The 13290-nt window shown below is 40.1% G+C and overlaps 1 protein-coding gene across 5 annotated transcripts; it reads left to right on the top strand.

The window, feature by feature from the left end:
* The first annotated feature begins 253 nt into the window (after positions 1–253).
* LOC100279473 (uncharacterized) lies at positions 254–12086 on the top strand. Of its 5 annotated transcripts, none has more exons than XM_020538905.2 (14): positions 254–811; positions 1676–2042; positions 2135–2500; positions 4075–4521; positions 4788–4883; positions 5858–5961; positions 7861–8026; positions 8170–8634; positions 8765–8905; positions 9305–9364; positions 10083–10213; positions 10295–10428; positions 10510–10736; positions 11274–12086. In XM_020538905.2, exons 2-14 carry the CDS (start codon positions 1968–1970, stop codon positions 11418–11420), a joined length of 2559 nt encoding a protein of 852 aa, XP_020394494.1. In that variant the 5' UTR covers positions 254–811; positions 1676–1967; the 3' UTR covers positions 11421–12086. The 5 variants fall into 5 exon arrangements, 4 of the variants coding, with proteins under 4 accessions (XP_020394494.1, XP_020394493.1, XP_008647722.1 ...); XM_020538904.2 differs by having other exon boundaries at positions 7858–8026; XR_002262619.2 differs by having other exon boundaries at positions 1676–2500; positions 7858–8026; positions 9992–10213.
* The last annotated feature ends 1204 nt before the right edge of the window (positions 12087–13290 follow it).

Here is a 13290-nt window from a genome sequence, read left to right as displayed (position 1 = left end):
AGACCGTCGTGTTGTATTCTATAATAAAAGACAGCGACTAATATGCAGTCAATTATTAAATGCAAACGTGTAAACATGAACATGTCTCTCGGTACTAGATCGAACCGTATACCATATTTAGTATTTAAATGCTTCACGATCATTTCATATAGCTTTATAAAAAAGTTTCTAACAAACTACAATTACACTAACGGACTAAAAGAGTTGCTTAATGAATGCTTATATATTAGTCATCGGCATATAAAAAATCTTCACCGTTTTCAGTCCGTTTGTGGGAACCCTCACGCACTACGCCGCCGCGTCGTCGGCTTCTCCGCTCTTCACCTGCTCCCTCTCGACGAACTACGAAGCCATCCCCGCCTCCGCAAACCGCCCCGAGCCTCCGACGTATTCCCTGGCCAGTAGGCCACTTCCCTTCTGGCCTTCCTACTCTCTCCACGCTCCACAGCTGTGAGCCTGTGACCCTCCGCTTCGACGCGGACGCCGCAGGCCGTTGACGATACAACGCACCCCGCCGAAAGGGGCTGGGACTCCTTTTCCGTTTCCTTCGCACATCTCCTCGCTTTCCGCCGAGAGAACTTTTTTCAGTCAATCATAATAATAATAATAAAAAATTCGCCGTTCGGCCCCGAATTTCCCCTCTGTTTCTGCTTCATCTGACGCATCTGATCCATTCCCCCTTCTCGACGCGGATCGAATCACGAGCGTGTGGCGGCGGCTGTGGTGGTTAGGGACTTAGGGTTGGAGCTCCTGGAGGATGGCGAGCCACGGCGCCGGGGTGGCTGCTGGATCTGACGCCCCGCACGCTGAGGTACCGATATGACTCGAAACATGTTTTATTTATTTATTATATTGTAAGTCTAGCTTATGCTTAGCTTCCAGTTAATCTCCACTGATTATGATGGGTTGGCTTTTGCTGTGGATACGGTCTAATCAGGAGTCGCATAGAGCAGTCCCAACCTTCCACCTCATCCAGTTTCTATAGCATTAATTCAGCTACCACATATGCTAAAAGATGCTGTGGCAAGCAATTAAATGAAGAAAGAGTAAGAAACTGGGTCTTGCATAAGACTTGTTTTCAACACTATATTCAACACACAATGAGAGAAGAGAAGTATTAAATTCAGTTAAGTAATATTGATGTTTGCATTGGAGAGGTAGTGTCTAGTAGTAGTTTCTAGATGACGTGGAGGCTATAGAAATTATAAGTAGTGTCTTGGGTTGGGACTGCTCTAAGTGTGTGATATGTGCTAATTATTATTTGGTCACAGAGAAAATCTTCTACCTGGTTGATCATGCAATTTACTGTGCCAAATGTTTTTTGGGAGGGGAGAGGTGGGTGTGTGGGTGTGGGTGTGTGTGTGTGTGTGGGGGGGGGGGTGGCTTATGGTTATCTTTATAGACCATATATACTGATTAAATAATTATTTAAGAGTTGTATTTGTGCCGTTTTTACCTCTCCGAAATGTTATTCTGTCAGTATTTGCCTTGCTATGCTTCGGTTACTTGTTCGAAGTGTTATGTAGTGTAGAATCTTATGGAATTCTAGCCATATATTTTCTCCTTCTTGATTTTTCATTGGTCATAATTTGACTTCTGCTAATCCCCTCTGAAATTGCCATTTAATTTAGAGTGTATATACACCGTGAATGACCACTTTACTTGGTTTTGGCAGGTTGTCAGTATGGGTCAAACAAATCTATCTCCATATCCTCTTTCTTCCAGTCATCATTCATGGTCCTCTGCAACTGGGTCAGCAACGGTTTCATGGAACAATACAGTGGACAAACTTAGCCAAGATACAGTTTACTATGATCCACAAAGGGATGTATCAGATTCAGGAGGGAATCAAAATGTAGAAAGTAGCGTGCCTCATGTTGCCCAGTCGAGTAGGGGGATGGCAGATGTAGCCCATTCTCACATGTCTTACTCTAGTTCAGATCAACATGTCTATAACCCTGTAGAATATGCCAACTATTATTATAGCTACCCACAAGCAACAAATGATTCTTCTGTCCAGCAAGGAGCAAACCAACATCCAGGTGCAGCTTATCAGCCTCTTACTTCATTTCAAAATTCAGGGTCTTACATTGATCCTACAAGTAACACATATTACAATGCTGGGGGTCATCAGACCGTGCCAGGATATGGAAGCAGCAGCTACTATTATCAGAACAACACATGGAATGGTGGAAGCACAGGGAATACTTTTGCTCAATCATACCAGAACTACTCATCATCTGATACAAATGCACAACAAAGTTCTACTTCAGTGCCTGCCAATTCTTTACCATATCAGCAGCAGTATAACCAGTGGCCATACTATTACAATCAATCTGTGCCAAGTGCTTCTAGCAATCCAGTTGCTGGGAACAGTACTACAGATAACTTAACTGGTAACATGCCTTCTGGCTATTCATATCCTAGTAGCCAGCCACCTCCACCAGGAACAACATCATGGAAAAGTAATTCAGTTGCTTCTGTTGCACCTCCTATGCAGGTATTGTACCTCCTTTTTCACTATAAATTTGCTACTAAATGTGCATAGCTTTCTTCATGATATCTGGAGCAAATTTTCTCAGAAATTTTGGGTTGCTTGGATTGGATCTGTTTGCTGTTTCAATTCCTTTTTTAAGACTATGCAGGAGAACTGTGCATCTAAGAAGAGTTTTACTCTTTTTTTTGGGGGTGGGGGGCACCTTTCTTTTTTTTTTGGTAATTGTAACTCTCCCATTAGGTGTTTGTTCGTGTTCACCGTCGTGCTGTTGAACAATTAAGTTACCAAGTTTGACTGAATAAATTTTTACCACATATCGATCACTACAAGTGGCAAATCCTCAACTAGTGACAAATGATTGCACCTTAAATATAATATATCATTGCTATTCACACCCATTGATTTGTATTTCGTGAGTTGAAAATACCCTTCGTTACGCTGAAAATAACAAGTGTAAAAAAATGAACAAAAATGATATAAAAATGGATGGCGGAATCAAAACTGTGTCAGGCCAACCAAATTACCCTGAAGAAGATATGGAACCAAAAAATGATTGTGATGGCTATTTGAATTTAGTCAAGTGATACTTTGATAATCAGATAATGGCTGTTAGTTATGAAAAATGCATTGTTTGTTCAGCACGTCACTGATCTGACTTGGTATAAATTTCCATCATCACAGTGCAGCCACCATATTTGACACAAAATTCATGAACTAACACATACCCTTTATCAGTGATACTTTAAAAGATAGGAAGTTGGCATTGTAAGGTTTTCTTGGTAACGATGGCAAGATTTGTGGTCTGCTGGTCCATCCTGGCCCTTATGTGCCATCAGATCATCTACAGCTTCGTTTTTTTTTTGTTGTAGAGTCGTTAAACTTGGGTGCAAGCGCTTTAAGTGGTAATAAAATTTTGGTTCGCCCATTATGGAAAAAATGACACCACTTGTTGTTTAGTGTAGGAAATCTTTTAATTCTGGCATGCTGCAACATACTTGCACGTGAATATAGACAAACATTAGTTGAAGTGGAAGAATGATTAAAACATAAATGAGATGCAGGTTATCCTGTTTTAAGGCAGTAGGCTCAATGTCAAGCTGGCATAGGAACTTTCTAATTTTCCTAAGAACTTAACCAGTCTAGTGATGGAACTTTAGGTAAGATCATTGAGAGGCTAAAGTAAAAAAAAACTGTTTACTATTTTTGTTTGCATTCAATGGCAAGAATCAATTTTTTCTAATGTTGTTTAGTAAGGTAGGAATATGATTACCCTTGGCTTGCCCTCCAAGAAGTGCCGCGCTTGGCTATGGCCCATTCTTTTCACCAAAAGAGATCAAGTGATCTTCTGAAGTCTTTAGAGTGGTCAGTACATACTACATGTACCTATTGCTCTCTAGGTCATGGCTTAGGTTAGGTGCATTTATCAATCTTTCTTATTTTAAAAAAAATCAATATATTATGATTTTTCTGATGCATAGACTCTACCTTACATTTCACATGATGATTTGTGCTCTGTAGCATTTTTATTTGTATTTCTTCATTAGAAGAACAATCATCTAAATTTCACTACTCTCCAGGTTCCAGGTGTTCCAGGACAGCAAAGTCAATATGGCAACCAGGCAGAAGGCCATTATAACCAGGGACCTGGTGTGCAATGGTCTCAAAATCATTATGCCTACCAGACACAGCCATACCCTCAGAAGACTAATTCCAATCATCCACAACTAAGCAACCATGAAGATCAACAGGAGACTGTATATTCTAACAGTCCAAGCACAAATCTTTCGTCGAACCATGTTTCTGAAAATTTTAAACCAAACTTGCAGGATTCTGTGACAATGGACACTTCCAGCGAAGGCAAAATACAGGTTCCTATAAATCCTCAAATTGCCCCAGGTTTCTCTATGGTGATACCAAAGAATGAGAAGAAACATTCTGGACTTGATTTATCAAAGAAACCTGCCTATGTTAGTGTCTCCATGCCTACGAATGATGCTAAAGCAACTCAAGTTGGTCTTGATGCTGTAATGTTCTGCTCTCTTCTTTACATAGGAATTGACACTACATAAAGTTATGGTATTTTAGAAAAAACTGGAATGGTGTCTTGGTTGACTATCGTCCTGATTTTCATGATTATATATTTGTATAGTCTGTAAGGTTAAATCACTTAATTCTTTGGTAATAATGATTAAAAAGTGTAGCTTTGCTTATGCCTATAACTAAACATCCTAAACAAACAAGATGTCTATACTTGCATATCAATCACACACTTTTCATTTCTCCTGTTTAGAGATTACCCTTTTCACTCCGTAACTATGCTACGAGGAACCTCAATCGTTGCAAGAATGATGCCCAGAGGGAGGCCTGCCGAAGCATAATGAATGAGGTAAATCTTTACTTTTGTTCTTTGTTTTCTGCCTTATTAGTTGCTATCATGATAGCATCTTCTTGCTGAAATGGACACCAACATTACCTTTGTTTTTAGTCGTGGATGCCCTCGTCTATAAGGCTATGGTAGCTGAAGTCCTCTGACATCTTTTGGTATAATGTGACTAACACTCAACAGGGGACAGGGTTGTTTCAACTCTAATAATAGTTGAATCACTCACTCAGACTCTGCTTGATCTCTTGCACCCACCTCCTGGAGAGTACTGGCGTTGTGGCACATATACTCTCATGAGATGGAACTACAAAAAACCGATATAGGAAAGAAATAGTAGTTTTGAAATGTATTCATGCTACTCATGTCCTTTTTCTGCTATGTATATCTCATCACTGCTTTAGGACTTCTTAAATACACATCTAATGACCCACTATCTCCTGTTGTGCATGTGCTATACACAACCACGTCTCACAACCACAAGACCACTGTGAATGCATGCAAACTTATGCATCTATCCTACATGATCCCTACTAAATTCTAGCACTACATGCATGATCTGTGACTTCCTCCATTTAACACAAGACTCTAGCCAATGAATCACTACTGGATGCATGCATATGAGCCAACCTCCTGCACACGACAAAATACAACTAGCTGATCATACACTGTATGCATGATGTCATGATACTTGTGCTGTAATGTGCACAAACTTTAAATGTGTACAAACTTTAAACCAAGTTAGTCAATATTAGCTTCCAACATCAGTGACTATGGATGCTACCATTCCAAGGTAAAATAAGACCAATTTCCAATTTCTAGTCAGAGTGTCAGACTTGCTCTAGTAATGGGTGCAATGCATATGCTGTTGCCTCATCATTTCTTTGGTTCAAATTTCTGTGATACATAGTTTTGATTTGTTTAATTGATAAAGAGGCTCTGCAATCTCAGTTCTTTTTTTATTTTCTCTTTAATTTCAGATCACAAAAAAAGCTTTTGCTGAGGGAACCCTTCTTACTAAGAACTGGGACACTGAACCACTATTTCCTTTGCCTGAAAGTACTGTGGGCATGACTGGAACAAGGTGCGTACACTGCATTTCAACTTTCCTCCCCTGACAGAAACTAAGTATCTTGTCTGTTTAGACTTTAAACACATTGATTGACGCAACTTTGTTGCCTGTTGTTTAAAACTTCAGTACACAGTGGCACAGCCAGCACTACTGTAATTTACTCCCTCTATTCTGCTATGTTTGTCCATGACCTTGGAGAAAACGTTTCACAATATTTGTCCATTGAGAATATTAAGAGTGTTTGTGGTATTTCCACTCCATAAATTATATGGAGCCTAGGATGGCGCGCAGTGGTCATCCAGCGTCCAGGCCATTAACCTGTAACTTCAAGACCCTTATTACAGAGGGAATTTTAACAGCGCTGTTCATCCTCTGTCGAACTCTCTTCTTCTCTAGGGTGTTGGGCTCCTCCTTGTCAGGCGATCTCCATTAACTCCAGCAGGTTAGGATTTCGGGTTGGGGTTTTGGTATCTTGGTGGCCTCTGACTGCTATGTTTGTGCTTTTCCAAGGCCCGCCAAATGACATTTCTCGATACTTTGTCATACGCCTTCTCGAGGTCAATAAATACCATGTGCAAGTCCTTCTAATCTCTATATCTCTGCATCAATTGCCGTATGAGGAAAATCGCCTTCATGGTCGACTTTCCCTCTAGCGTAATGGTTAAGGCTTCCGAGTACACCTCCAGGTCTCGGGTTCGATCCCCTCGGGGGCGAATTTCGGGCTTGGTTAAAAAGTCCCCTTGCTGTGCACCGCCCGTTCCTGGGTTACGTTTTGCGCGCGACCCTCCGGCTGGGCCGTTGCAGAGTGGGCGTTGACGGCCCACTAGTGATGGGGGCTAGGGTTCGGAGATTTTCTCGGCCGAGACCATGTTTCGGTCTCTTAATATAATACCGGGAGGGCGGTCTTTCCCTCCCCGTCCAAGTTTTTTTTTCTAGGCATGAACCCAAACTGATTTTGGGTCACAATTTTCACTCTTCTTAGGCGATGCTCGATAACCCTTTCCCAGAGCTTCATCGTATGGCTCGTGAGTTTAACCCCACGGTAATTAGTACAACTTTGAACATCTCCCTTGTTCTGAGGGAGGGAGATAACCTCCAGCGGTGGATGTCTTGAACTCCAGACTGCTGCATCACTTTTGACAGTGTATCCCGTAGCTCCAAGTATTCAGCAATTATGACAACAGATAAGGTGCCCTGAATGTCTTGACTCCATCCATGATTTGTTAAAGCATCACATACTGTATGTCGGTTAGCTCTTCTATTAGACACTAGGTTAAACAGGTTGGGAGCCAGGTCTTCTACTCAGTGCCCCTGCAGTCACCGGCCTTTCCAGAACAGTGTGATCTCCATCACCAATGGTGGTTTCTACAGCCATAGAGAATAAAGTGTGCACTGAATTATGCAGCTTGATTGGGAAGAGAGCCCAAGGTTTGTCAGGATTCGTTTTTTTGTGCCACGGCCATCTTAATTTTAGTGCCCAGCCAAGAGCTTGCAGATTAGATATGCCCAGTCCACCAAACTCCTTGGGTCCCTGCACTTTGGCCCAAGCTATCAGACAATGACCACCTTTAGCTTCTTTTCATCCTCTCCACAAAAAAAAAAACACTTTAGACACTTAAAACAATTCTAGATCTTATACTTGTGTAGTTGTTTTAATGCGATTCAATCAATTTTCATCATTTTAACCCCCTTTTATTATTATTATAAACATGATGCAAGAGAGAAGCTAAAGAGATTGTTACACACTCTGGTAGAGGGACAACAGTTCCTCAACAAGCGGTTATCCATCAAACTACTTCCTATTTTAAAGCACTTGCCCTGAATCCATGATGTTCCTTGCATTTGATTTATCAAATACGGAGCAGTCCTGGTAATTTCTTGTTTTCTGCCATCATTTTTCCTATGCAGCAGTGTAAACAATTTAAGTCCCTTCTCATCAGTTTCCACCCCAAGGAAACGTGTGAAAAGTAGATGGGAGCCTGTTGTGGATGAAAATGTTACCAATAAGGTGGAACAAATAGCAAAAGGATTGATCGGCAGTAATGTCCACAGTACTTCGGACCCTAAAAATAGAATGGTAAGCATTAATCTGTTGCTCATACTGGTGGAATTGACTTTCATGTTGTCTCCAAGTTTCCACAATGAAATGCTTCTATCACTATACTTGGTATTCGAAACTCTCTCTCTCTCTTTTCATAATATTAGCCAAATCCTGTGCAGGGTAGCAGTTGGGATCATAGGAAGTTTCTCCAGTCTTCTCAAGCACCTTCAAATAAAGTCAATCAGAGGTCTGCCAAGAAGCAAAAAATGGGTAGTAATTTGAGTCAAATACAGAATGGAAATGCTTCAAGTGACAGTGAGAAGGAACATGATCTAACCAAATATTATGCCAGTGCAACTGCACTAGCAAATTCGCCTGAGGAAAAGAAACGTAGGGAGCATAGATCCAAGCGTTTTGAAAAGAGTAAAGATTCATCATTTAAATCAAGAAATGTTTCTGCAAATAAAGATGCTATGACTAATTTGCGTGCAAGAAGGGCAATTTTGTCTTTTCGTACTAGAACCTATGAAGGCGGCACTTTGGCTGTTGAGGATATGGATTGGGATGCACTGACAGTCAAAGGAACATGTCAGGAAATTGAGAAAAGATATCTACGACTTACAGAAGCACCTGATCCTGCCAAAGTAACAACACTTGCCAATTGTCTTGCTCTACTCTAGATCCAAAGGGTCACCGATGTTGGCCCATTAAGTTGATTGCTTCTGCTTAATCATTCTACTGTTTGCATGACTCCTCTGAGTATTTCGTTTGCAGATAAGGCCAGAAGATGTCCTGGAGAAGGCCCTTGCAATGGTTGAAACATCACAAAAGAATTATCTTTACAAGTGTGATCAACTAAAATCTATCCGCCAAGATCTTACAGTTCAGAGAATCCAGAATGAACTGACTATAAAGGTATTTTTCAACTGTACATGGCATCCTGCACTCTATAGCGTACTATTTACAAGGGAAATGAACACTGTCTATTTTACTTACTATTGTTAATAAATTAAGAAGGCATCACTCTCTCTGTTCCTAAAAGAGTTCTTTTTGAGGAATCAACTAATCCCAAGTTTGATCAAATTTATACAACAAAGTATTACATTTATGATACTGAATAAGTGTCATTAAACTAATCATGTAATATATTATTTTCTATAAATCTAGTCAAAATTGAATTTGATTGACTCCTCGAAAAGCAAGATCTGCGTTCTTTTTTTGGACAGGGGAAGTATACTTGTTAATATTCATGCGCTAGAGCATTAGTTCAGTAATCTGCTGTGATTTTGTAACAATTAGATAGCTTATTTTCAGGTTTATGAAACACATGCCCGATTAGCTATGCAAGCTGGTGATTTACATGAATTTAACCAGGTAATGGTTTCTTTCTATTTTATTAGCACTTTGAAGTAACAAACATTTGTGCAAATGTTGATCCTGCTAGTTGTACCAGCTCAATCCCAACTTAGTTTATAAATAAATATCTACAAGGTCTGGTTTTGCTTTTTCTATTGGCAATCTTAAATGTTATATAGCGAAAGGGCCTCTAGCTGAATTGGTTAGGTGGTCTGAATAGCCCTCCTTAGGTCCTGAGTTCGAATCCTGGTGGGAGAAAATTTCAGGCTGAGGTTAAAAAAGTCAGTCGCTGTTCCCCTGGTTGTGTGTACATGGGATGAACTGACCTATAGGGGGGATCCTTGTGTAGGGGCTGGGGGTGCTCAAAGCACGAGTAAAGATCTGACCTATAGGGGGTGGACCCTCATGCTGCACGGGGGCCCAGCTGCACGGGGGCCCAGCTTTCGTGACCTTTCTCGGTCGGGGCTCCGATTGAGCTTCTTAATATAATACCGTGGGGGCAGTCTTTCCCCTACCGGCCGAGTTTTTTAAAATGTTATATAATAAATAGATACAGGGTTGTGTAAACTGCTTTGTCTCTGGTTTTCATCATTCTGATCAGGAAAGCTGAATGCCACTAAGAACTGTTTCTCATAAAACTTACAGTTGCAAAATACAACCCAGAAGGCTAGAAATCTACACTGGTGCTACATGATTGTCATAGTTTTAACTATTTCTGCGTCAATAACTATTGCAGTGCCAGTCACAACTGAAGAGGCTATATGCACAAGGAATCAAGGGTTGCTATTTTGAATTTTCTGCTTACAATTTGCTGTGTGTCATGCTACACTCTAATAATAAACGAGACTTGCTGTCATCAATGGCAAGGTATTATGTTATAAATATTAGAATATCGGATCCCAATTTATTCATTAATTGGATTGTAATTGATATCTTTTTTTGTTTCAGCTTATCAAAAGAAGCCAAACAAGATGCAGCTGTTAAGCATGCCCTTGCAGTTCATGCTTCTGTTTTATCTGGCAATTATGTTCTATTTTTCAAACTGTACAAGAAGGCGCCCAATTTGAACTCATGCCTCATGGGTAAAGAGCGATATACTAGCTTAAAATGAACTATTCTTCTTGGAAGAAGTTTTCTGATGTTGTAACCATTCTCATTAACAGATCTATATGTGGAGCGGATGCGCTTCGAAGCTATGAAATGCATGTCTAGGTCATATCGCCCAACTGTACCTGTGGGATATGTTGCACAGATTTTGGGGTTCATGAGAACTGATACAGGCTGTGCAACCAATGGGGATGATGGATTAGAAGAATGCGAAAAATGGTTGAAAGCGCATGGGATAGTTCTTTCAGAAGGTAACAGTGGGGAATTACAAATAGACATGAAGGTACCAACCCTCAGTATTTTTTTTATGCTATTGAACTACAGTTTAATCTCATCTAACTATCTGAAGATGGGAGGGTGCTAATAGTTTGGCAAATCTTCAGTTAGGCTATATAGACCTGTGTTTCCTGAGTATAACACTACACAGCTCCAGTAAGACCTTTTTTATCTTGATTATGCAAAAAATGCACCCTATGATAGCTGGATTCCTGTTCTATGACTCCTGTCAGTTCCCAAGAACTATTTAATAGTGTACCGAGCTTTGAAAAAAAAACCTAGTGTTCCAAGTGGTTTGCTTAGGGCCGGTTCGTTTTAATCTCAATCCATGTGGATTGGATGAGATTGAGTTTAAATCTCTAGCAAGTCAAAAAATTTCCTATTTTTTTCCAATCTCATTCAATCCACATGAAATAGATGGAATAGGAATAACCGAATAAGACCTTAAAATGCTACCATCCATACCTGTCCTCGTCCATTCAATTTAGTTGTCTTCTATACATTTAACGTATAAGTTTATTTTTTCTTGTATATATCTGCACAGGCTTCGTCTTCTACACTTTACATGCCAGAGCCAGAGAATGCGGTTGCACATGGTGATGCATCACTTGCTGTTGATGACTTTTTGGCACGGACTGACGGGCATCTTAAAAGGTGCAGCAGCGATGAGCCAACGGTGGATACTCCGTAGTGTAGTATATTGGTGCTGCTGTGGCAGTCGTGCCGAGATGTGGACGCACTGCACTTCTCCCGTAGAAACTGCAAAGGGGGCATGAAATGGAGCTGCCCAACGAAGCTCGCGGAGCTAAGAGAGTCGGAACAACTGAACAAGGATGTGGTCATCGGGTTTTGCCACTTGCGCAAATTGATCCAGTCATCCAGAGTTGCACCGCGATGAGCTTCGTTGAGAAGACAGAGAAGAAAGCAGCATTACCCGACATGAGCAGAAGTTTTTATGTCGTGGTGGTTTGCTCACAAGGGCCTGTTCCGATAGGAGTAGATTGAAGGTATTAGAAGATATTAAATTTCTTAGTCTTGTTTGGAAGTAAGGGGATTGGAGGAACTGAAGATTTGAAGGGGCCAAAATCCTAGAAGGGGATTTTAGCCTTGGCTGATTTGATGACCCCTCCAATCTCTCTCAATCTCCTTATCATCAAATCAGCCCTGCCTCGATTCTCTTCTCCCAAACAAGCCAGCCCTTACTAGTAAAAATTGAATAGAAAAAAAGATTTAATCCTCCTCAATCTCCTTCAACCAAACAAGGTCTAACTTGCATTAAGCGTAGAAAGTATTGTGAAAAACAGCTACAGCTTTGAAGCATACATCATACATTATCTTTTCCGGTGCTCTTTTTTTCTGGCTGCCCCTTCCTCTGTGAAGATTGTGAATTACTTTTTCTTGCACGTAAATTTATTTTCCTATCCCATAGAATAATGAAAATTATATACTAATGTTCCTATAGTTGCATCTGAGCATCTCTCGAGCCAAACCGTTTGCTGATATACTAATACTAAATATTTCTTATAGAGCAGCTCTGTTCTAAAACTTTGGGAGCAGCTCTGATCTGGAATTTAGATTGTTTTATTATAATTAATTGTAGTGGTGGTTAAATACCTTCAAATTCCAGTTTGATTTGATTTTAAGGATTTTAGAGCAGCAAAACAGATATTTCAAAAAAATGTACTACAACACTTAAAACTCCATAGAGTTTGTTTAGAGTTGAAGTGTTTGGTTGGCTTTGGCTAGCTTTTCCTTAGTTTTTCTTTGGATACATGCCAAACACCCCTATAATGCAATAGACTGAAATGGTCTGTTATATGAAAGGAAGTTGGAGAAATTGGGGTTTTCAAATTTTCTTTTATAAATTAAGATCTATAATCAAGTCTAATTTTATTCCTTGGGCTAAATGGTGCGATAGAGAGCTTCACATCCTAAGTTCCAATTATATACTAGCATGATGGTTTTAATAATGTAAATGTTTAGAAAAAATTGCTCAATTGGAATTGTGTAAAAAGAAAGGATTAATATCTTCTCGATGTTTTTATAAGGTACCATAGAATTGGTACTCCCTATTAGTTCTCATTAGAGCATATACGTAAAGGTGTTGTGTCACTCTTTGTTTGTGCAAGGACAAGGGAGCATGTCCCTCTCCCTGGTTTGTGCAAGAACTAAGAGCATGCACGCTCTTTTTCCGCACAAACACCAAGGGTTCTTTATGAACTAGTTCTTCAATGCTCTAGAACGGTGAATCATTTGTAATTATATACCAGTTTAAATTCAGTTACCTATATCTCAGGATGATCACCAAACTTTTCGTTATAATTAAGTCATCTAGATGATGTCGATTGCCAAGTGTAACGAGTGCTAACTCTCACTTGATCTTACCAAGTCTAATAAGGGTGATGGTTGTACAATACATTACTCTCAAAGTCTCAATGCACTAATAAGATCACTAATCATGCAATTATCATTTGTTAAGTCCCTCACTAGGCAAAACCTTCCTCACTCTCAAATGATTCTTTCACCAGTTGAAATAGGCAAGAGACCTCATTTGATTGAGT

Source organism: Zea mays, chromosome 6 (genome assembly GCF_902167145.1).
Source record: "Zea mays cultivar B73 chromosome 6, Zm-B73-REFERENCE-NAM-5.0, whole genome shotgun sequence".
Lineage (NCBI taxonomy): Eukaryota > Viridiplantae > Streptophyta > Magnoliopsida > Poales > Poaceae > Zea > Zea mays.
Note: the sequence above shows the minus strand (reverse complement) of the source record. Positions and strands in the feature narration are given on the sequence as shown.

What these genes read in the sequence shown, in the direction of transcription:
- LOC100279473 (XM_008649499.3), top strand. Translation starts at nt 758, where the DNA reads ATGGCGAGCCACGGCGCCGGGGTGGCTGCTGGATCTGACGCCCCGCAC. An exon ending in CTGACGCCCCGCACGCTGAG is followed by an intron (nt 812 to 1,675) that starts GTACCGATATGA and finishes TGGTTTTGGCAG; the next exon opens with GTTGTCAGTATGGGTCAAAC. An exon ending in CTCAAGTTGGTCTTGATGCT is followed by an intron (nt 4,522 to 4,787) that starts GTAATGTTCTGC and finishes TCTCCTGTTTAG; the next exon opens with AGATTACCCTTTTCACTCCG.